Source organism: Pristiophorus japonicus, chromosome 13, assembly GCF_044704955.1.
Source record: "Pristiophorus japonicus isolate sPriJap1 chromosome 13, sPriJap1.hap1, whole genome shotgun sequence".
NCBI classification, from domain to species: Eukaryota; Metazoa; Chordata; class Chondrichthyes; family Pristiophoridae; genus Pristiophorus; species Pristiophorus japonicus.
This window is the reverse complement of record NC_091989.1, coordinates 87,226,769-87,250,923: the sequence shown is the minus strand read 5'-3', so window position 1 is coordinate 87,250,923 and position 24,155 is coordinate 87,226,769. Positions and strand designations below refer to the sequence as shown.

The following is a 24,155-nucleotide window of genomic DNA, read 5'->3' as shown; positions in this document are numbered from 1 at the left end:
TAGTCAATATCTCTAGTATTGTTACGATTACCAGGATGGTTGAAGGCAAACTAGGTGAACCGTGGTCTTTATTTGTCTAACAGTTCGTATGCAATAATTTTTCATGTGTGTTTGGTGGGGGTCAGGAGGGAAGGGGCGGGAAGTGAGTGATAGGCCATTCGACAATGGTGGGCAGCACAGCTGAGCCTGACTGGCCTGGGCCAATCCCCGCACTTGGCAGCAGGAGTCAATGGGGAAGGTTCACAGGCTGCACTCCTTGCAACGAGCAATTTCCCAGCTCCTCCTGGCTGGACCGGTGCCACTCCTGCCCGTGAGCTTGTTGGTGTCGGGGTAGCCTGCAGTCAAGGTGCCGCAGTGCCGGGGGCTCCCTCGGCCAGCGAGCGCCGCCCCGCCTACTGGTCTGACCTGCCCAATGGAGAGGGGGAAGAGGGGGCGGGAGCAGGAGACGGTGCACAGCAATTGGACCATCAGCATCTGATTGACAGCGCCGCCAGCCAATCAGATAATCATCATCATCGTAGGCAGTCCCTTGGAATCGAGGAAGACTTGCTTCCACTCTTAGCATGAGTTCTCAGGTGGATGAACAGTCCAAGATGAGAACCAGAGTCACTGTCACAGATAGTCGTTGAGGGAAGGGGTGGGTGGGACTGGTTTACCGCACACTCCTTCCGCTGCCTGCGCTTGTTTTCTGCATGCTCTTAGCGATGAGATTCGAGATGCTCAGTGCCCTCCCGGATGCACTTCCTCCACTTCGGGCGGTCTTTGGCCAAGGACTCCCAGGTGTCAGTGGGGATGTTGCACTTTATCAGGGAGGCATTGACGGTGTCCTTGTAACGTTTGCTCTGCCCACCTTTGGCTCGTTTGCCATGAAGGAGTTCCGAGTAGAGCGCTTGCTTGGGGAGTCTTGTGTCTGGCATGCGAACAATGTGGCCTGCCCAGCAGAACCGTTCAAGTGTGGTCAGTGCTTCAATGCTGGGGATGTTGGCCTGGTCGAGGACATTAACATTGGTGCGTCTGTCCTCCCAGGGGATTTGCAGGATCTTGCGGAGACATCGTTGGTGGTATTTCTCCAGTGGCGGCCTTGGACACCGTGGACCACTTCCCATATCTCGGGAACCTCCTATCAACAAGCGCAGACATTGACGACGAGATCCAACACCGCCTCCAGTGCGCCATGCAGCCTTCGGCCGCCTGAGGAAAAGAGTGTTTGAAGACCAGGCCCTCAAACCTATCACCAAGCTCATGGTGTACAGGGTTGTAGTAATACCCGCCCTCCTGTATGGCTCAGAGACATGGACCATGTACAGTACACACCTCAAATCGCTGGAGAAATATCACCAGGTAATGGAAGGGGAGGGGCAATGTCCCTCCAGGCAAAGGACAAGTGTCATGTATGATTGACAGGAGCATAAACCAATCGGTGATGGCGTGGCGGGGGATCATTTGATTGACAGGGGGTTGGCCCAATCGGGGGGCGGGGCGGAGCGGGCAATGCCACATCAGGGCGAGCGGAGAGCCGGTCGGCGGCAATGCCGGACGAGGGCGCGGGACCGGGGCCGCTGACAGAGCAGGCGGGTCGCGGGAGCTCCGGGCTGGGGCCGCCGGGCCGGGGCAGCGGGAGCTGGAGCTCCGAGCTGGGGCCGCCGGGCCGGGGCAGCGGGAGCTGGAGCTCCGAGCTGGGGCCGCCAGGCCGGGGGAGCTCCGAGCTGGGGCCGCCAGGCCGGGGGAGCTCCGAGCTGGGGCCGCCGGGCCGGGGCAGCGGGAACTGGAGCTCCGAGCTGGGGCCGCCGGGCCGGGGCAGCGGGAGCTGGAGCTCCAGGCTGGGGCCCTGCAGCGCCCCCTGCGGCCTGGGTCGCCAGCTGCTGCTGGTTGTCCTGGTGACGGTGCCCGCCGGCCTGCTGGTGTGGGGTGCCCGGCGCCACCTGCGGGAGCTGCTGGGCTGGCTGGAGCGGCAGGAGCTGAGCCTGGGCGTGCTGCTCTTCACCCTGGGCTTCGCCCTGCTCTCCCTGCCCTGGAGCTGGGGCTACACGGTGCTGAGCCTGGCGCCCGGCTACCTGTACGGCTTCCAGCGGGGACTGGCGGTTGTGGTGTTCGGGGTGGCGGTGGGCACCGGCCTGGCGCACCTGCTCACCAAGCGCTGCCTGCTGGGACACATGACCGCCCTGGTGAGGGGCAACGCCAAGCTCCGCGCCATCATTCGAGTGCTGGACGGCGCCAGCGGCCTGAAGGTGGTCTTCCTGGCGAGGCTCACTCCCATCCCCTTTGGGCTCCAGAACGCAGTCTTTGCCGTAAGTAGGCACTTGCTTTTATTTTTGTATTCCTATATCTCCGGCCCGACAACCCACCCGAGATCTCTGCGTTCTTCCAACTCTGGCCTCTTGTGCATCCCTCCCTCCCTTCCTTCACCTCACCTCACCTTTTGGCGGCTGCACCAAGACCCTACGCTCTGGAATCCCCCCCCCCCCCCCAACCTCTCCGCCTCTCTACTTCTCTGCTCCTTCAATACGCTCCTTAAAACCTACGTGTGACGAAGCCTTTCTTCACCTGTCCTAATTGCTTTTATGTGGCTCGGTGTTAAATTCTGTCTGATAACGCTGTGAAGCACCTCGGGACGTTTTACTGTATCAAATACTAGATTTTGTTGAAAATTTGGCACGCTGAGGGTTACCTCGATATATGAGGCTGTGGAATTCCTACAAATCGTCAGTCTCTTCATTCACTTCAATGATTAAGAGGTCATGCGACCTGAGTTGTACGGACCAGAAGGGCACACACTTTGATCCCTCAACCGTGCTCAGTTAGTTGATCTCGGGTAAGCAGCAGTCGGGACTCTACATTTGGTCTCCGACAGGATCGCGGAGGATAACAAAAATCAGCGTGCTTACCGACATTCAGTGACCTGCTCCCCTCTACACTGGGTGGGAAGTGCATAAGTATACATGTCAGACAAGGACTGGAGTAAGTTCACCTGTGATTCCCCCAACCGTTGAATACTCCCACAAGAAAAGTGGGCTGCTTGACTGAGGTACCGGGCCAGAACGGGCACCCATGTTGCTGTACCGCATTCACTCAGGAGAAACGGGGGCAATTCATCACAGAAAGACCCATCGAACACTCCCAGGGTAGGTACAGCACGGGTTAGATACAGAGTAAAGCTCCCTCTACAGTGTCCCATCAAACACTCCCAGGGCACAGCACTGGTTAGATACAGAGTAAAGCTCCCTCTACAGTGTCCCATCAAACACTCCCAGGGCACAGCACGGGTTAGATACGGAGTAAAGCTCCCTCTACACTGTCCCATCAAACACTCCCAGGGCAGGTATGGCATGGGTTAGATACAGGAGAGAGAGAGAGAGAGAAAAGCGAAGAAGGAGGGGGAGTGTGTGAAGTGACGGAGGAGAGTGAGAGGGACGTGAAGATAATGGGGAGAGCACGCGATGTGAATGAGATGGTGAGAAAGATCATGAAGTGAAGGGCAGAGCCAGTGAACACAACGCAGTGGGGGTGGGGGAGAGAGAATGCGACGTGAAGGAGTGGAGCAATATAGCTCGGAGTGAAGTTGGAGGAGAGAGCAGTGAAGGGAGACACTGAGGAATGTAGGAGGCGAGAGATATAAGTAGGGTCAGAGAGAAGTAGAGGAGGGGAGAGACAAATAATGGTGGGGGGAACCAGAGAGATGTAAGTGGCGAAATAGGCTTTGCTGATTTGTTTGTTGCAGTATCTTTATCTCATGGGGCACGGGGGGCTGAATGTTTTGTGATGCGGCTCACTCTAAGCAAGTTTGAGACACACTGACTCAGAGAGGCTTTGGTGTCTTTTTGTTGCTGACGTGTTGCTTCAGTGAGCTGTGAGTGAAGATGGGTTTATGGAGACACACTGTTGCGCTGCAGTACTTCAGGATCTTGCTCCGTCGAACTAGAGGGCACAATCTTAGAATAAGGGGCCGCCCATTTAAAATAGATGAGGAGAAACAACTTCTCTCAGGTTGTAAATCTGTGGAAATCGCTGCCTCAGAGAGCTGTGGAAGCTGGGACATTGAATAAATTTAAGACAGAAATAGACAGTTTCTTAAATGATAAGGGGTTATGGGGAACGGGCGGAGAAGTGGAGCTGAGTCCATGATCAGATCAGCCATGATCTTATTGAATGGCGGAGCAGGCTCGAGGGGCCGTATGGCCTACTCCTGTTCCAATTTTTATGTTCTTATTGTTGTGTATGGAGAAAGAGTCAGACTGAGCTCAAAGTAAAGTGTGACCTTCGTCTTTTATTGCAGGTCTCCAGAGTGCCTCTCCAACCTGTGAAACCTCCTTAAATACCTGTGCTCCCAAGGGATTATGGGTTCCCTTGGGACTCCAGGGAATGAGCCCTCTGGTGGCTGTACAGGGTAAATACAAGTCCTCATATATAACAACATTTCCCCCAAGTCAATAATGTAACTATTTACAATGTGAGTCGATCTGGGGCCCTTCTTGCCCTGGTTGATTGTCTCAGTGTGAAAGCCGGTGTTTGGTTGGGCCCTCGCTGGGCTCCTGTGCAGCTGGCCTTGCTGGGCTGCCTGGTGTGTTGGGCCTTGCAGGGCTGCTGTGGGTGATGGGTTCTGCTTCGTGGTCAACCGTGGTGTCGGTTGCCACTGGTGTGTGTGTGTTGGGGGATCAAAAAAGGTAGGGTCCAAGGTGGGTTGCTCAGGATAGTCTGTGAATCTGAGTTTGATTTGGTCCAAATGTTTCCGGTGAATGAGTCCATTTGAAAGTTTGACCCAAAACACCCTGCTCCCCTCTTTGGCCACGACAGTGCCGGGAAGCCACTTGGGACCTTGTCCATAATTTAATACAAATACAGGATCATTGACTTCAATCTCGTGTGACACATTTGCGCTATCATGGTGTGCACTTTGTTGAAGCCGCCTGCTCTCTACCTATTCATGTAGATCAGTGTGAACTAACGAGAGCCTTGTCTTAGAAACATAGAAAATAGGTGCAGGAGTAGGCCCTTCGAGCCTGCACCGCCATTCAATAAGATCATGGCTGATCATTCCCTCAGTACCCCTTTCCCGCTTTCTCTCCATACCCCTTGATCCCCTTAACCGTAAGGGCCATATCTAACTCCCTCTTTAATATATCCAATGAACTGGCATAAACAACTCTCTGCGGCAGTGGATTCCACAGGTCAACAACTCACCGAGTGAAGAAGTTTCTCCTCATCTCAGTCCTAAATGGCCTACCCCTTATCCTAAGACTATGTCCCCTGGTTCTGGACTTCCCCAATATCGGGAACATTCTTCCCGCATCTAACCTGTCCAGTCCCGTCAGAATCTTATATGTTTCTATGAGATCCCCTCTCATCCTTCTAAACGCTCTTTTCTTGAATGCTCTTTTCATGAGCAGTTCAGCAGGTGGGATCCCAGTGAGTGAGTGGGGTCTAGTTCGGTAGCTAAGCAGGACATGGGATAGGCGAGTCTGCAGTGAGCCTTCAGTTACCCTTGCTTGATGGTTTGCACTGCTCTCTCTGCCTAACCATTGGACGCTGGTTTAAACAGGGCAGATGTGACATGTTTGATCCCGTTACGGGTCATGAATTCTTTGAACTCAGCACTGGTAAAACATGGCCCGTTGTCGCTCACCAGGCCATCGGGTAAGCCATGTGTGGCAAACATGGCCCGCAGGCTTTCAGTGGTGGCAGCGGACGTGCTAGCCGACATTATCTCACGTTCAGTCCACTTAGAGTACGCGTCTACAACCACAAGGAACATTTTACCCAAGAACGGGCCTGCATAGTCGACGTGTACCCTAGACCACTGTTTGGAGGGCCAAGACCATAAACTTGGCGGTGCCTCCCTGGGTACATTGCTTAACTGCGAGCACGTATTACATCTATGAACGCACGACTCTAAGTCCGCATCGATACCGGGCCACCACACGTGGGATCTGCCGATCGCGTTCATCATTACAATACCTGGGTGGGTACTGTGGAGGTCATTGATGAAGGTGCCTCTGCCCTTCTTGGGGACCACTACTTGATTGCCCCACAGAAGGCAGTCTGCCTGTATAGACATTTCATCTTTGCGCTGGTGGAACAGCTTTATCTCTTCCTGCATTTCCACTGGGACTCTGGACCAGCTCCTGTGAAGCACACAGCTTTTAACTAGACATAATAAGGGATCCTGCTTGTCTGCCGGGCAGGGACGGGTGATTGCTCACTCTCAAATGCTTCCATAACCATGGCTAGATCTGTGAGCTGCGCAATTTCCACTCCCTTGATGGGCAATGGCAGCCCACTGAGAGCATCGGCGCAGTTTTCTGTGCCTGTCCTGTGGCGGATGGCGTAGTTGTATGCGGACAACGTGAGCGCCCATCTCGGGATGCGGGCCGATGCGTTGGTATTTATCCCTTTACTCTTGAAAAACAGGGATATAAGTGGCTTATGATCAGTTTCCAATTCTAATTTTAGCCCAAACGGGTATTGATGCATTTTCTTCACCCCATAGAAACACGCTAGCGCTTCTTTTTCAATCATGCTGTAGGCTCTCTCGGCCTTAGACAGACTCCTGGATGCATAAGCAACCGGTTGCAGTTTCCCGAAATCATTAGCTTGTTGCAATACACACCCGACGCCATATAACGACGCATCACATGCTAGTATCAAACGCTTACATGGATCATACAACACAAGCAATTTGTTTGAGCATAACAATTTTCTCGCTTTTACAAAGGCATTTTCTTGGATTTTGCCCCAAACCCCATTCGCCCCCTTTTCATAGTAAGACATGTAGTGGTTCTAGTAGGGTGCTGAGACCCGGTAAGAAGTTACCAAAGTAGTTCAAGAGTCCTAGAAACGACCACAGCTCCGTCAAATTCTGTGGCCTCAGTGTGTTCTCAATTGCCTCCGTCTTCGCGTTGATGTGTCTGATGCCGTCCGCCACGATCCTCCTCCCCAGGAACTCCACTTCAGGCGCCAGGAAAACGCACTTCGAGCGTTTTAACCTGAGCCCCACGCGGTTGAGTTGACTAAGAACCTCATCCAGGTTCTGCAGGTGCTCGACTGTGTTCCAACTGTGACCAAGACGTCATCCTGGAAGACCACGGTGTGCAGGACCGACTTCAGTAAACTGTCCATGTTTCTCTGGAATATCGCCGCCGCTGATCGGATTCCAAAGGGCATCGGTTATAAACAAAAAGATCTTTGTGCGTGTTGATGCAGGTAATTCCTCCAGTTCCTGAGCCATGTAGGCGGAAGTCAGATCCAGCTTCGTGAACGTCTTTCCTCCCGCCAGCGTTGCAAAGAGGCTTTTGGTAGTGGGTATTGGTCCTGAAGGGAGAAACGATCGATAGTTACTTTGTAATCGCCACAGATTCTGATAGTGCCGTCTCCCTTGAGAACTGGGACAATAGGACTGGCCCACTCGTGAACTCGATCGGTGAAATGATGCCCTCTCGTTGCAGCCGGTCCAGCTCGATCTCTACCCATTCATCATGTACGGCACTGCTCTCGCCTTGTGATGGATGGGTCGCGCCCCCGGAATTAGGTGGATCTGCACTTTTGCTCCTTGGAATTTCCCGATGCCTGGTTCGAACATCGAAGGAAATTTGTTTAAGACCTGGGCACACGAAGTGTCGTCAGCAGGCGATAGCGCTTGGACGTTGTCCCAGTTCCAGCGTATCTTTCCCAGCCAACTCCTGCCAAGCAGTGTGGGACCATCGCCCGGTACCACCCAGAGTGGTAGCTTGTGCACCGCTCCATCGTAGGAGACCTTTACGGTAGCACTACCGATTACAGGAATCAGTTCTTTAGTGTAAGTTCTTAGTCTCGTGCGAACTGTAGTTAAGACTGGCCTTGAGGCCTTGTCGCACCACGACCTTTCGAAAGTCTTTTTGCCCATGATGGACTGGCTCACGCCCGTGTCCAGCTCCATTAACACCGGGAGTCCGTTTAGTTCCGCATTCAGCATTATCTGGGGACAATTCGTGGTGAATGTGTGCATCACATGTACCTCTGCCTCCTCTATTTGAGGCTCTGGTTCGTAGTGATCCTCCGTGGATCTGTCCTCCTCTGCAACGTGGTGGTTTGCAGGTTTAACGTGCTTAGCAGCTCGTCTGCACACTCTGAGGTGTCCCATTGTTCCACGGCCCTTGCAAACGTATCCTTTGAATCGGGATGAATGGAAACTATGATCATCCCCGCAGCGCCAACAAGGTGTTAATGGCCTTGCATTCATCGGCCTTGCATTCATCACCCTTGATGGTGGACTCTGAGATGTCTGCGGACGTGCAGCTGCAGGTATGTGTGACCTGCCCTGTACGTTACGATTCGAAAACAACATCACTTTGTTCACAGTACTTGTAGCAGCACTTGTGTGCTGAGAGATTTGCTTAGTATTGTCACTGGTGGCAATGAACGCCTGGGCTATCGCTATGGCCTTACTCAAGGTTGGGGTCTCCACAGTCAAAAGTTTGCGAAGTATGGTTTCGTGGCCAATGCCAAGTACGAAAAAGTCTCTGAGCATGTGCTCCAAATGTCCTTCAAATTCGCAATATTTCTGGCATATCCAGGTAGATAGATCAGATTAATCAGGCAAGCGAAGGAGAATGCAACATCTCCCCAGCATTGTGTTAAATTAAGATTTGCATTTATACAGTCTTTCACAACCTCAGGATGTCCCAAAGCACTTCACTATAAATGAAGTACTTTTGAAGTGTCGTCACTGTTGTAATGGCAACGTGGCAGCCAATTCGCGCACAAACAGCAGTGTCCACATGTGGAGGCATGCCACTTCAGGGAGCAGCGCGAGCTGGTGCAGGAGTGACGTCATCAAGGACCAGGTCGGTGATTGGAGCGTGGGCAGATACAGCAGGAGCGGAGAGAAACTGTGGAGGGATGTGATTAGGGCCCAGGAGAGGCATGATTTCGGGGTCAAGGGCAGCACGGGCCAGCCCACACTGCGATATGTGTACGCACTAGGTCTGTGCAGCAGAGCAGGTATCCACTCGTCCTGGTTAATCCTTGCCACTGGATAAAGGCTGAGCTCTGTCGAGCCCGTGTGGTGGCTGATGTGCAACGGCCACCACATGTTAAAAATATCCAGGCACAGGCATCTTCCACCCTTCAATTGGAGTTCAAGATCTGGAATATTAGGTCCTTCATTGAAACACCTGTGAACTCATCCTTTTATGGCGTCATTCCCGTTTCGAGGGACTGCCTATGATTGACCAGATAATCTGTTTAGTGACATTGGTTGAGAGATAAATATTGACCAGGACACCGGGGAGAATACACCTGCTCTTCAAAATAGTGCCATGGGATCTTTTACGTTGAAGCAGGTGGGGCCTCTATTTAACGCCTCCTCTGAAAGACTGCACCCATCTGATGTGGTACTGAGTCACACAGACCCGGAGGAACCCTAGTGGTGCTGCCATAGCTGGTCAACGCCAGGGCACTATTGGGGGGGTAATACAGCTGGGTTAGAGAGAGTGGAAATGAGTGAGGATTTCGGCTTCTGATCACTAGCCAGTGACTGGTGCTGGAATGTGTGTGCGTGCCTCTGCGCCTGTGTGTGAGAGAGATCGGGCAAGGACCGAATCGAGCACGGCATTCTGAGCATGGGAACACTGCACCGGTGCTGTGATCACCACATAGACCGTTCCCTGTCAATTGTTTCAGCAGGCAGCAAGGTCTCGTACCCGACCGGGACCATACTGGAAACATTTCGAGGTACAGTCAGCAGCTCACACCCAGGACAGTTTACACTACTGTTCCGATCATTGCTCAGTGGTAGCACTCTGGCCTGTGAGTCAGAAGGACATGGTCTCATTTGCCACTGCAGTACTGAGGGAGTGCTGCACTGTTGGAGGTGCCATCCATCAGAGGAGATGTTAAGACCATTTGCCTGTTCAGGTAGATGTATAATATCTGGTGGCAATATTTGAAGAGTTCTTCTGGTGTCCTGGCCAACATTTCTTGTCAACCAAACATAGATTCATTCATTTACTGCATAGAGGGAGCATTACTCTCTATCTAATCTGTGCTGTACCTGCCCTGGAAGTGTTTGATGGGACAGTGAGGAGGGAGCTTTACTCTATCTAACCATGTGCTGTACCTGCCCTGGGAGTGTTTGATGGGATAATGTAGAGGGAGCTTTACTCTGTATCGAACCTGTGCTGTACCTGCCCTGGGAGTGTTTGATGGGACAGTGGAGGGAGGAGGCAGGAATTGACCACAATAGACTATACAGAACTATTAACCGATAAAACTATAGATGAACATTGGGAGGTGTTCAAAAAAGTATTTGGCAGACTACAAGACCTGTACATACCTCTACTTGTGTAATTAAAAAACCCTCTTCAACAAGGGAAGCATAAAACTAAATGAAAGGACTTGCACAAAGGCAGAGCACTGTGGAGGTCCCGTGGATTGGGGGGGATAGAAAGACCAGTAAAAGGGTACCGAGAAAGTGGTAAGTGCTGCAAAAAGTGAATGAGAAAAAGCTTGCGAGGGATATCAAGGCCATCACTGAAGGGTTTTAAAACTATATCAATAGAAAGAGGGTGGCTGAGAGTGTTGTGGGCCCATTAATAAGACACGGGTGATCCTATAATTGGAAGTCAGGAAATGGAAGACTTGCGACATAGCGACGTTGTATTGGGTTTCACAGTAGAGGATGAGGATAAAATACCAGAGATACAAGGAAAACTACGAATAAATCAGGGGGAGACATTAACTAGATTTAGTATAAGTTTAAACAAAGAAAGGTGATGGGGAAACGAATGAGATTAAAGAGAGACAAGTCACCAGGACCTGATGGTTTCCACCCCAGGGTTTTAAACAAAGTCGGTGAGGGAATTGTTGATGCTCCAGTCATGATCTTCCAAAACTCTCTCGATTGAGGAATTGTCCCCTTGGATTGGAAAATTGCCAGTGTTACGCCATTATTAAAGAAGGGAAGGAGAGATAAACTAAGAAATTCTAGGTCTGTTAGTCTAACATCAGTTGTGGGAAATTACTGGAATCTGTTATTGGGGACAGTGTGACTGAGCACTTGGATAAATCCTGAGCTGATTAAAGAGCCAGCATGGGTATGTGACGGGTAAGTCATGTCTAACCAACTGAGTTGAATTCTTTCCGGAGGTGACTAACATGGTAGATAAGGGAGTGTCTATGGATCTTATTTATATGGACTTCCAGAAGGCATTTGACAAGGTTCCACATGAGAGACTGTTGAGAATGAGAGCGCATGGAATTGGAGGCAACCTGAATTGGATCGGCTTGGTTAGGGGATAGGAAACAGAGAGTCGGGATAATGGGGATGTACCCACATTGACAGGATGTCACCAGTGGTGTCCCATAAGGATCTGTACCGGGGCCTCAGCTCTTCACCATATTTGTCAATGACTTGGATGAAGGAATAGAGAGCTGTATATCTAAGTTTTGCTGACAACACTTAAGTTAGGCGGCACAGTAAATAGTGTAGATGGGAGCAGAACATTGCAAAGCGACATTGATAGATTCAGTGAGTGGGCAAAACTGTGGCAGATGGGAGTTCAGTGTGTGAAAGTGTGAGATCATCCACTTTGGACCTAAGGAAGATGGGGCTTTACCTGCCCTGGGAGTGTTTGATGGGACAGTGTAGAGGGAGCTTTACTCTGTATCTAACCCGTGCTGTACCTGCCCTGGGAGTGTTTGATGGGACAGTGTAGAGGGAGCTTTACTCTGTATCTAACCCGTGCTGTACCTGCCCTGGGTGTGTTTGATGGGATAGTGTAGTGGGAGCTTTACTCTCTATCTAACCCGTGCTGTACTTGCCCTGGGAGTGTTTGATGGGACAGTATAGTCGGAGCTTTACTCTGTATCTAACCTGTGCTGTATTTGCCCTGGGAGTGTTTGATGGGACAGTGTAGCGGGAGCTTTACTCTGTATCTAACCCATGCTGTACATGCCCTGGGAGTGTTTGATGGGACACTGTAGTGGGAGCTTTACTCTGTACCTAACCCCGTGCTGAACCTACCCTGGGAGTGTTTGATGGGACAGTGTAGAGGGAGCTTTACTCTGTATCTAACCCATGCTGTTTGATGCTGACACAGCAGCCCTGACTTTAATGCAGGAACTGAATCGGGGTTGGGGGTCCGGAGCGAGAGTCCTGGGAGACTTTAACTCACAGTCCTCATTGGCAGGCTGCGATGCCGACTCCTCCCAGAAGGTTGAGGGAGGGGCGAGCGTACCTCATCAGCGAGGTTGGGCACGTGCTGAAATTTGTGAAGGGTTCAAGCAGCCACCGGAGACCCATAGAAGCAGGCCCAGCAAGGAAACTGGAAAGTCCATAATGGATGTGCGAGGGAATTCTGAGGCAGCAGACCAGCCGCTATCCTGCTCTTGTTAGCCCACGAGAAACCTTTAAAGATTGACTTAAACCCGGGCCTCCTGTGGGCAGCATCCTGCCTGCAGTCCTCAGTCGCTGCCAGGTTTGGAGACTTTGCAGGCCTTCGTCAGGCCCACAGTTAAAATGGCGTGCACCTCGCGATGACATCATCGGGACGCGACTCCGTCATTTAAATTAGGCCCCCGGACCTCTGGGGCGGATGGCCTTCCTGTACCTGAATTCAGGCAAGTTCAGATGGGGCAGGGGGTGAGGCAGGGGAAAGTCATTGGGAACATCTCCCCCACCCACTCCCGGGCAGGGAGAAGGGGTTAAAACCAGGCCTTGGGTACCGTGTTTTGTGTTTAATTGCCCCACCGTCCCCTGTCTGGATTGGGCCAGGCCGGAAGCTGAGGGAATCCATCCAGCATCCACCAGCACGGCTTGTACTGCCCGTGTAATCCAGCCTCTGCCTGTGACTGCATCAATCTGCTGCAAGCAGCTTCGCTCCAAGCTCAAGGCAAGTCATAAACATCTAATTCTGTTCCACTCAGATGCTTTCTTGGCAAAGGAAGGAAGCTATTAATTTCTAACTACATAGGTGTGGTACAGCAGCATGTGATAGACGAGCAGAGAAACGCTGACACCCTCCTTATTTCCTTCATCAAACCTTTGGATCCAATATCTCAAAATCACGCAGTCTTTGATGCGCTCGAGTCACTGAGCTTATTGGTATTTTTTATGCCATTTGAACCCGATCTAGACAGTGTGATAAATCAAAGGGATTTGAAGACAGAAAGTTCAAAACAACTCAAAACCCCGCATTGGAGATGGTTAAACATCTTGTCACAAATATCACTTGGATTCAGCAACACGAGTCACTCCCATAAAAGTGGCTTATTTGACATAAAATGCAGGTATAAACAGAATACATTGTTCACTGTCAGATGTGTCGATTTCCTACCACTCATTGCATGAAATTAACAGAGACACAACTCTACTAATGTACTTTCAAGCTAGCTATTCCCTAGCTGAGCGGCCCTGTAATTTTCTGTTGCAGCTTATATAAGAACATAAGAAATAGGAGCAGGAGTAGGCCATACGGCCCCTCGAGCCTGCTCCGCCATTCAATATGATCATGGCTGATCCAATCATGGACTCAGCTCCACTTCCCTGCCCGCTCCCCATAATACCTTATTCCCTTATCAGTTAAGAAACTGTCTATCTCTGTCTTAAATTTATTCAAGCTTCCACAGCTCTCTGAGGCAGTGAATTCCACAGATTTACAATCCTCTCCGAGAAGAAATTTCTCCTCATTTCAGTTTTAAATGGGTGGCCCCTTATTCTAAGATTATGTCCCCTAGTTCTAGTCTCCCTTATCAGTGGAAACATTCTCTCTGCATCCGCCTTGTCAAGCCCCTCATAATTTTATACATTTCGATAAGATCACCTCTCATTCTCCTGAATTCCAATGTGTACAGGCCCAAACTGCTCAACCTTTCCTCATGTCAACTCCCTCATCTCTGGAATCAACCTAGTGAACCTTCTCTGAACAGTCTTCAAAGCAAATATATCCTTTCGTAAATATGGAAACCAAAACTGCACGCAGTATTCCAGGTGTGCCCTCAGCAATACCCTATATAACTGTAGCAAGACTTCCCTGCTTTTATACTCCATCCCCTTTGCAATAAAGGCCAAGATTCCATTGGCCTTCCTGATCACTTGCTGTACCTGCATACTAACCACCTGTGTTTCATGCACCAGGTCCCGCTGTACTGCGGCACTTTGTGTGTGCTCACTATAGCGTTCTGTGTCTCTGAGAAAGAGAGAGAAAAAAAAGCCCCTTAAGATCTGCACAGTCAAAGTTAGCGCTCTGATTGAAATGTCTGTGTTGGGTTTTTATAGATTATCATATCCTTGCCTTTATTCGAGGAATAGGAAACACTGAAATGACTGACTATCTTTATTCATCAAAATATTGATGCAACCCATTACATGCCATGCGAAGAGATTGGTACTGACAACAGTGTGCGCGCAACACATGCCTTGGTCGTGGTCAATGTGTGGTCTTGACTGTTCACATTAACCTCAGCAGGACTAGTGAAAGTCCCTCCGGGGGCTGCACTGTATCTTTACAGGGTTAATTACTTCTCCCAATGTGCCACTACTAGCTAAACGGCTTCCATCTATGTGCGGTTAGTACGTGAGTACATTAACTTGATTCCTCACTACGCCAAGGGGCATTACTGCTCCCTTCCCCTCCATCGCACATTCCTTGTTCATTTTTGTCTCTCCATGCGTAAGCACGGATATCTGACATGACCCTCACTTGCCTATCGCTGTGCGATTCCTTCCATATATTCCCCTCTACACTCCCACTACCCGGCAATATTCCTTTCTCACATCTTCCCAGTCAGGTGCTATTTCCTGCTCATCTCAGCACCTGGCCTGGTGTCACACTTATTAATGCCTACTACTGCCGCAGATTTAGTGAAGTATATGTGGAGCTACTATCTAGTGCGTTTCTTCTTGCAGTGCTCTATTTGATGTGGGAGCAGGAAGCATTGAAATGTCTCTCTTAGTTACTCTGTTGTAACCGGTCTGGATTCCACGTGTGCTGGCTTAAAAATACTGACATCATGCAAAACATTTTAAACCGACAACATTTTCCTCGGGCAAAGCCCAAAACACCACGCAGCTGGATCTTTGCCAGGTGAAATGGTCTCGAGCAGGGTGGTGGTCGGGGCACTCCAGCTGACCTTACTGCCCAGCCTGAAATTGTATATGTTGGAATTCTGGCAAATACACGATGCCTCTGTGGTGGAATAGCCTGATCCGCAATGGCTAGGTTTACAAATGAAGGATTTTCTTAGATGGTCCCTCGTGTCGAGGATAACTTGCTTCCATATGAGTTCACAGGTGTTTCAATGAAGGATCTAATATTCCAGATCCTGAACTACATCCTGAAGGGTGGAAGATGCCTGTGTGGATTTTTTAACGTGTGTTGGCCGTTGCACCCCAGCCACCACATGGGCTTGACAGAGCTAGGTCTTGGTCCAGTGGCAAGGGTTATTATCCAAGATGACTGGAGACCTGCTCTGCTGCACGGACCTAGTGCTCACGCATATCGCACTGTGGGCTGGCCCGTGCTGCCCCTGGGCCCTCCTCTTCTGGGCGAATAATAATAAATGAAGAATAATAGCCATGTGACTACTGCCAGAAGTATACACTAGAAGAGAGAGGGAGAAAATTCAAAGGTTAAAAACAGGCGATGTTGTGATTTGTCCTCTCTCTGCAGATAAGTTTTCTTTGTTCTTGGCACGGGTGTATGGTCAGGAGACGAGCGCGCTCTTGCTGTGCATCAAACATCACCCGGTGAAGACTGAACCTCACTGCCGTTGGGATGTACTCTTAGTTATACAGGTTTACAGCATAATCTGCTGATCTCTCCCAACTGAGCAAAGCCCACACTGATTGTTCAACAAAGCAACTCGTGTATTTCTCACAAAGCAAAGATAAAAACAAGAGGGCAGATTAGACCGGTTGCAGTCTCTCACTTCACTTTACTGCAGTGTGTTTTGACTTTTGGACAGTGCGGATTTTGAGGCGCCGGTCTATTTTGAATTTGCCAGGCGAGCTGCAGAGAGCATGTTGATTATGCTCAGGACTGACTAGTGCAGTATAGGTCAGATTTATTGCTTGAAATCTCCCTCTCCCTCCCTGACCACTCCCTCTCCCGCCCTCTCCCTCTCCCTCTCTCTCCCCCGCCCTCTCCCTCTCTCTCCCCCGCCCTCTCCCTCTCTCTCCCCCGCCCTCTCCCTCTCTCTCCCCCGCCCTCTCCCTCTCTCTCCCCCGCCCTCTCCCTCTCTCCCCGCCCACTCCCTCCCTCCCCCACCCACTCCCTCCCTCCCCCACCCACTCCCTCTCTCCCCCACCCTGTCTCCCCCGCCCACTCCCTCTCTCCCTCCCTCTCTCCCCCGTCCTCTCCCTCTCTCCCCCATCTACTCCCCCTCTACCCCCGACCACTGCCTCGCTCCCCTCCCTCTCCCCCGCCCACTCCCTCTCTCCCGCCCACTCCCTCTCTCCCCTGCCCTCCCCGTGCTGATCCTGGAGTAGTGATGTGCAGTGTCTACTGGATCGTTAAAAGCCCTCAGCTTGCTACAGCTGCCACCCTTACACCTGATTTCACTGCCCTAATTGAAGATACATTTGGTTTTGTTCATTCCTCGATCAGTTTAGATTGGCCAAACTTCCCTTGCAATTTGTGGGGCTCTCCCCATAAGGGAGAAAACCTCCAGCTGGGAGTTTGATGTTGCATATGAGTCTAGCTCAATAAATCAATCAAACTAGCGTCTGGATTCTGTCGAGCGTCGGCACATTGTTCATCCGCCTGAGTAGCCTGAGTTTGGACCCACTCCAGATCAATGGGATGAAAACCTCTAACCAGCTGTTCAGGTTTTATGTGAATTGAGTTTGGCAGGAACAAAACACAAAGATACATCACAAATTGGCACTGGACCAGGAATGTAACTCGGAGACCACAAAGGGGACTGGTGCAGGGGGAATGCTCTTGGAGAAGTTGGGGCAGAGAAGAGAGAGCTGTGCTCTGGGTGTAGACTGTGTCATTTCTGCCAGGAGGTGATGCTGGAATGGGTGCAGAAGTGGGACAGCTTTCCATTCTTCAGCACCTTGCTGCTTTCAAAATTGGCCAAAAAAAACGGTTCCTTTTACATTTGTTTTTTAAAGTTTGCCATTTCTGATGCCATCTGAGCTTCTTTGGTCAGATATTTGTAAATTAGCCCAGGTCTCCGCTGTCTTGATGTACGAAGCTGATTCAGGTGTTCCTTCCTTAGATTGACAGTTCCGAATTCCTGGTGGACAAGGGCATCACCGTGCCACCAGCCTCGCCGGGTGGTTCAGAGGTCAGCGTGGAGGTGCTGTACGAGCCTCTGCGGCTGGGCGAGTCCAGAACCACTCTCAACGTCTTCTCGGCCATTGGCGGCGAGTATAACATCCCCCTCTTTGGAATGTGCCTGCCTGCCAAACCTCAGGGTCCCTTCGCCATTCGCACCGGATCCAGCACTTCCATTCCCTTTAAAAACATCTTCCCACAGGTGACTACTTTCACATTCCAAGTGGACAATCCATTGTTTGTTTGCAAGCCATCTGAGACCCTCCGTTCTAAGAAAACCCACTTTGTGGTGGTCGGCTTCGAGGCAGGTGCGACTACCAGCAAAGCCCCTGTCACTGGCAAGTTGGTTGCATCGTGCCCGCAGACTGCAGGAACCGGAACGGTGATATCTTGGATCTATTACCTAAAGGGCATCATCACTCCAGATAAGTGAGCGGGGAGAAATAAGCCCAGAGAACTCCTGCTTAGAGCACATTCTTTTCCAAAGTCTCCAAAATGTTTCATCAACTCAGTCAATGTTGTCATCATTTCATTTGTACCTGTGACGTCTGCTTATTGTCCTGTTTGTATTGTTCACCAAGCAGTAACACATCGAGCTGTTGCGATGTCATCAATGTCCAGTAAAGCTTGAAATTATCAGGGTCATCTCAGCCCGGGCAATTCTGCTGCCTGCGGTCATCTCAACTGGCAGTCCTACTGCCTGGGGGTCATTTTAAGCCCGCTGTGTGCTGCTACCTCCAGCGATACTCAAACAACAGCGTTTGTTATTCGTCCCACTTACAGACAACCTAGGGATGTCATATCCTTTAACAAACCGGGTCAATTGGTAAGCAGCCTCCATTGTATTATCAGATCTTCATTATAATCACCTATTTTATTCTTCTTCAACAGGTTTAAAAAAAAAAATGCACTGGTTTTATATTCTTATATTTCATAATCAACTTCTAGCAGGACATTTTGTTAACTGTTTCCTTTTTGTTTCCCAATATGCCTTACCACCACACGGGCTCTTCCACAGGGCCCAGTGCAATTAACAGGCCTCCCTGTGATTCTGTTTCTAGTTCCAGTTCAGACTCCCTCTTCTTCTGTCTCCATTACTTATTTGTGGCGTTAAACATATAGTTACTCAGATTTCTCTAATGTATTGTAGGTGATCCGCGTTGGGATGTTTCGGAGCGATCTTATAAGTCAAAATGCATGTCTACCTTTTATAGGTCGGAGCTGCAGCTCCTAATCCCACTCTCACTGTATGCATTCAGTGACAACACTGAGGGCCTTGTACACATGCTGGCCTGCAGGTTACACTCCCTCTTTTTCAGGTTAATTTCTCCTCTTCCCATTTTCTCGTCCCACCGTGGATAGAATGACAGAATGGATGGGTGGGCTTCCACTCATTCTCTTTAAGGGTCTCCGCTGTCCGATCAAGTCTTAGCAAGGTGTGTGAGAGTGTCCCAGCAACGACTCTCAGTCTCTGTCTCCCGTAGGAATGTAAGCGATCTTGCTGAGTGGTGTGTGTGTGTGCATGGGATCGGTAATATTCCATGCGTAATATAAAACTGCACGTAATATTCCAGCCACAGAGCGTGGCCTCTGGCACTAACCCAATCTCCCTTTCCTCACGAAACCCCGGTTTGTTGGAATAGAAATGAAACGTAGAGGAAATGTGTTGTGTCAAGGAGCTGGAATAGAAGCTCAGCACTGAGCTGTTACAAGGTCCTCAGCATATGCCATGCAGTCAAGTACACGTGCTGCACAGATGGGCTCCTGTGTGCTATTTTAACTCCCCTTCAAGCAAGACAACACTGGGGAGTGGGGGCACGTGACCTCGGGGCAGTTGCTGAAATTCTTTCCTCAATAAAATGACCATTAAGTGCAGAAATGAGGTTATAAAGTAGGTTTAGTTGCCAAATTGTAACGTCCTGCAGGCATGTAACAGGCAATACTGTCTCATTGCCCACTGTTTCACATTGCTTGGTGCCATGTCCCACTGCAGTGGTCTACCCACTCAGCTATGTGCCTGTAACCAGGCAGCGGGTCGCTGAGGAAGGCACAGCGTTTGGTTTGGGTCTTTCCACCCATTACAATCTTTGCGTCCTTTCAGCTACAATACGTGTCATTCTCAATCTGTTTGCTTTTGTTTACAGTGTGCCATTCTGTTGCATTGAAATGATTTTTTACCTTTGAATAAACGTTCTATTACTCTGGCCATGGTATGTTGTCCTTTCTCGGGGGAGGGGGAACTGCTTGCTCTAATCCACGCGAGGAATAACAATCTGAAGAGTGCACCATTGTCAACATTACCCACAATGTGCACCTCGCTGGGAATGTCTGCACTGACTTAGTCTGAGTGGAAATGTCAGTATATCAAGGTGCAGATTTTTGGGAGTCTCATGTCCGGCGTACGGACGATGTGGCCCGCCCAACGGAACTGATCGAGCGGGATCGATGCTTCAATGCTGGGGTTGTTGGCCTGAGCGAGAACACTGACATTGGTGCGCCTATCCTGCCAATGGATTAGTCAATATCTCTAGTATTGTTACGATTACCAGGATGGTTGAAGGCAAACTAGGTGAACCGTGGTCTTTATTTGTCTAACAGTTCGTATGCAATAATTTTTCATGTGTGTTTGGTGGGGGTCAGGAGGGAAGGGGCGGGAAGTGAGTGATAGGCCATTCGACAATGGTGGGCAGCACAGCTGAGCCTGACTGGCCTGGGCCAATCCCCGCACTTGGCAGCAGGAGTCAATGGGGAAGGTTCACAGGCTGCACTCCTTGCAACGAGCAATTTCCCAGCTCCTCCTGGCTGGACCGGTGCCACTCCTGCCCGTGAGCTTGTTGGTGTCGGGGTAGCCTGCAGTCAAGGTGCCGCAGTGCCGGGGGCTCCCTCGGCCAGCGAGCGCCGCCCCGCCTACTGGTCTGACCTGCCCAATGGAGAGGGGGAAGAGGGGGCGGGAGCAGGAGACGGTGCACAGCAATTGGACCATCAGCATCTGATTGACAGCGCCGCCAGCCAATCAGATAATCATCATCATCGTAGGCAGTCCCTTGGAATCGAGGAAGACTTGCTTCCACTCTTAGCATGAGTTCTCAGGTGGATGAACAGTCCAAGATGAGAACCAGAGTCACTGTCACAGATAGTCGTTGAGGGAAGGGGTGGGTGGGACTGGTTTACCGCACACTCCTTCCGCTGCCTGCGCTTGTTTTCTGCATGCTCTTAGCGATGAGATTCGAGATGCTCAGTGCCCTCCCGGATGCACTTCCTCCACTTCGGGCGGTCTTTGGCCAAGGACTCCCAGGTGTCAGTGGGGATGTTGCACTTTATCAGGGAGGCATTGACGGTGTCCTTGTAACGTTTGCTCTGCCCACCTTTGGCTCGTTTGCCATGAAGGAGTTCCGAGTAGAGCGCTTGCTTGGGGAGTCTTGTGTCTGGCATGCGAACAATGTGGCCTGCCCAGCAGAACCGTTCAAGTGTGGTCAGTGCTTCAATGCTGGGGATGTTGGCCTGGTCGAGGACATTAACATTGGTGCGTCTGTCCTCCCAGGGGATTTGCAGGATCTTGCGGAGACATCGTTGGTGGTATTTCTCCAGTGGCGGCCTTGGACACCGTGGACCACTTCCCATATCTCGGGAACCTCCTATCAACAAGCGCAGACATTGACGACGAGATCCAACACCGCCTCCAGTGCGCCATGCAGCCTTCGGCCGCCTGAGGAAAAGAGTGTTTGAAGACCAGGCCCTCAAACCTATCACCAAGCTCATGGTGTACAGGGTTGTAGTAATACCCGCCCTCCTGTATGGCTCAGAGACATGGACCATGTACAGTACACACCTCAAATCGCTGGAGAAATATCACCAGGTAATGGAAGGGGAGGGGCAATGTCCCTCCAGGCAAAGGACAAGTGTCATGTATGATTGACAGGAGCATAAACCAATCGGTGATGGCGTGGCGGGGGATCATTTGATTGACAGGGGGTTGGCCCAATCGGGGGGCGGGGCGGAGCGGGCAATGCCACATCAGGGCGAGCGGAGAGCCGGTCGGCGGCAATGCCGGACGAGGGCGCGGGACCGGGGCCGCTGACAGAGCAGGCGGGTCGCGGGAGCTCCGGGCTGGGGCCGCCGGGCCGGGGCAGCGGGAGCTGGAGCTCCGAGCTGGGGCCGCCGGGCCGGGGCAGCGGGAGCTGGAGCTCCGAGCTGGGGCCGCCAGGCCGGGGGAGCTCCGAGCTGGGGCCGCCAGGCCGGGGGAGCTCCGAGCTGGGGCCGCCGGGCCGGGGCAGCGGGAACTGGAGCTCCGAGCTGGGGCCGCCGGGCCGGGGCAGCGGGAGCTGGAGCTCCAGGCTGGGGCCCTGCAGCGCCCCCTGCGGCCTGGGTCGCCAGCTGCTGCTGGTTGTCCTGGTGACGGTGCCCGCCGGCCTGCTGGTGTGGGGTGCCCGGCGCCACCTGCGGGAGCTGCTGGGCTGGCTGGAGCGGCAGGAGCTGAGCCTGGGCGTGCTGCTCTTCACCCTGGGCTTCGCCCTGCTCTCCCTGCCCTGGAGCTGGGGCTACACGGTGCTGAGCCTGGCGCCCGGCTACCTGTACGGCTTCCAGCGGGGACTGGCGGTTGTGGTGTTCGGGGTGGCGGTGGGCACCGGCCTGGCGCACCTGCTCACCAAGCGCTGCCTGCTGGGACACATGACCGCCCTGGTGAGGGGCAACGCCAAGCTCCGCGCCATCATTCGAGTGCTGGACGGCGCCAGCGGCCTGAAGGTGGTCTTCCTGGCGAGGCTCACTCCCATCCCCTTTGGGCTCCAGAACGCAGTCTTTGCCGTAAGTAGGCACTTGCTTTTATTTTTGTATTCCTATATCTCCGGCCCGACAACCCACCCGAGATCTCTGCGTTCTTCCAACTCTGGCCTCTTGTGCATCCCTCCCTCCCTTCCTTCACCTCACCTCACCTTTTGGCGGCTGCACCAAGACCCTACGCTCTGGAATCCCCCCCCCCCCCCCAACCTCTCCGCCTCTCTACTTCTCTGCTCCTTCAATACGCTCCTTAAAACCTACGTGTGACGAAGCCTTTCTTCACCTGTCCTAATTGCTTTTATGTGGCTCGGTGTTAAATTCTGTCTGATAACGCTGTGAAGCACCTCGGGACGTTTTACTGTATCAAATACTAGATTTTGTTGAAAATTTGGCACGCTGAGGGTTACCTCGATATATGAGGCTGTGGAATTCCTACAAATCGTCAGTCTCTTCATTCACTTCAATGATTAAGAGGTCATGCGACCTGAGTTGTACGGACCAGAAGGGCACACACTTTGATCCCTCAACCGTGCTCAGTTAGTTGATCTCGGGTAAGCAGCAGTCGGGACTCTACATTTGGTCTCCGACAGGATCGCGGAGGATAACAAAAATCAGCGTGCTTACCGACATTCAGTGACCTGCTCCCCTCTACACTGGGTGGGAAGTGCATAAGTATACATGTCAGACAAGGACTGGAGTAAGTTCACCTGTGATTCCCCCAACCGTTGAATACTCCCACAAGAAAAGTGGGCTGCTTGACTGAGGTACCGGGCCAGAACGGGCACCCATGTTGCTGTACCGCATTCACTCAGGAGAAACGGGGGCAATTCATCACAGAAAGACCCATCGAACACTCCCAGGGTAGGTACAGCACGGGTTAGATACAGAGTAAAGCTCCCTCTACAGTGTCCCATCAAACACTCCCAGGGCACAGCACTGGTTAGATACAGAGTAAAGCTCCCTCTACAGTGTCCCATCAAACACTCCCAGGGCACAGCACGGGTTAGATACGGAGTAAAGCTCCCTCTACACTGTCCCATCAAACACTCCCAGGGCAGGTATGGCATGGGTTAGATACAGGAGAGAGAGAGAGAGAGAAAAGCGAAGAAGGAGGGGGAGTGTGTGAAGTGACGGAGGAGAGTGAGAGGGACGTGAAGATAATGGGGAGAGCACGCGATGTGAATGAGATGGTGAGAAAGATCATGAAGTGAAGGGCAGAGCCAGTGAACACAACGCAGTGGGGGTGGGGGAGAGAGAATGCGACGTGAAGGAGTGGAGCAATATAGCTCGGAGTGAAGTTGGAGGAGAGAGCAGTGAAGGGAGACACTGAGGAATGTAGGAGGCGAGAGATATAAGTAGGGTCAGAGAGAAGTAGAGGAGGGGAGAGACAAATAATGGTGGGGGGAACCAGAGAGATGTAAGTGGCGAAATAGGCTTTGCTGATTTGTTTGTTGCAGTATCTTTATCTCATGGGGCACGGGGGGCTGAATGTTTTGTGATGCGGCTCACTCTAAGCAAGTTTGAGACACACTGACTCAGAGAGGCTTTGGTGTCTTTTTGTTGCTGACGTGTTGCTTCAGTGAGCTGTGAGTGAAGATGGGTTTATGGAGACACACTGTTGCGCTGCAGTACTTCAGGATCTTGCTCCGTCGAACTAGAGGGCACAATCTTAGAATAAGGGGCCGCCCATTTAAAATAGATGAGGAGAAACAACTTCTCTCAGGTTGTAAATCTGTGGAAATCGCTGCCTCAGAGAGCTGTGGAAGCTGGGACATTGAATAAATTTAAGACAGAAATAGACAGTTTCTTAAATGATAAGGGGTTATGGGGAACGGGCGGAGAAGTGGAGCTGAGTCCATGATCAGATCAGCCATGATCTTATTGAATGGCGGAGCAGGCTCGAGGGGCCGTATGGCCTACTCCTGTTCCAATTTTTATGTTCTTATTGTTGTGTATGGAGAAAGAGTCAGACTGAGCTCAAAGTAAAGTGTGACCTTCGTCTTTTATTGCAGGTCTCCAGAGTGCCTCTCCAACCTGTGAAACCTCCTTAAATACCTGTGCTCCCAAGGGATTATGGGTTCCCTTGGGACTCCAGGGAATGAGCCCTCTGGTGGCTGTACAGGG

The 24,155-nt window shown here is 51.4% G+C and overlaps 2 protein-coding genes across 3 annotated transcripts in view; both read left to right on the top strand.

Moving 5' to 3' along the window:
* The first annotated feature begins 1,515 nt into the window (after positions 1–1,515).
* LOC139278045 (transmembrane protein 64-like) lies at positions 1,516–19,461 on the top strand. The gene is made up of 2 exons (XM_070896711.1): positions 1,516–2,288; positions 17,197–19,461. Exons 1-2 carry the CDS (start codon positions 1,530–1,532, stop codon positions 17,686–17,688), a joined length of 1,251 nt encoding a protein of 416 aa, XP_070752812.1. The 5' UTR covers positions 1,516–1,529; the 3' UTR covers positions 17,689–19,461.
* A 1,824-nt stretch (positions 19,462–21,285) lies between these two features.
* LOC139278044 (transmembrane protein 64-like) overlaps positions 21,286–24,155 on the top strand; it is a 37,937-nt gene continuing 35,067 nt past the window's right edge. For both annotated transcript variants that reach the window (XM_070896709.1, XM_070896708.1), the window contains exon 1: positions 21,286–22,058. In XM_070896709.1, coding sequence (XP_070752810.1) covers positions 21,300–22,058 — 759 coding nt within the window. In that variant the 5' untranslated portion in view covers positions 21,286–21,299. The remainder of the gene's footprint in view (positions 22,059–24,155) is intronic.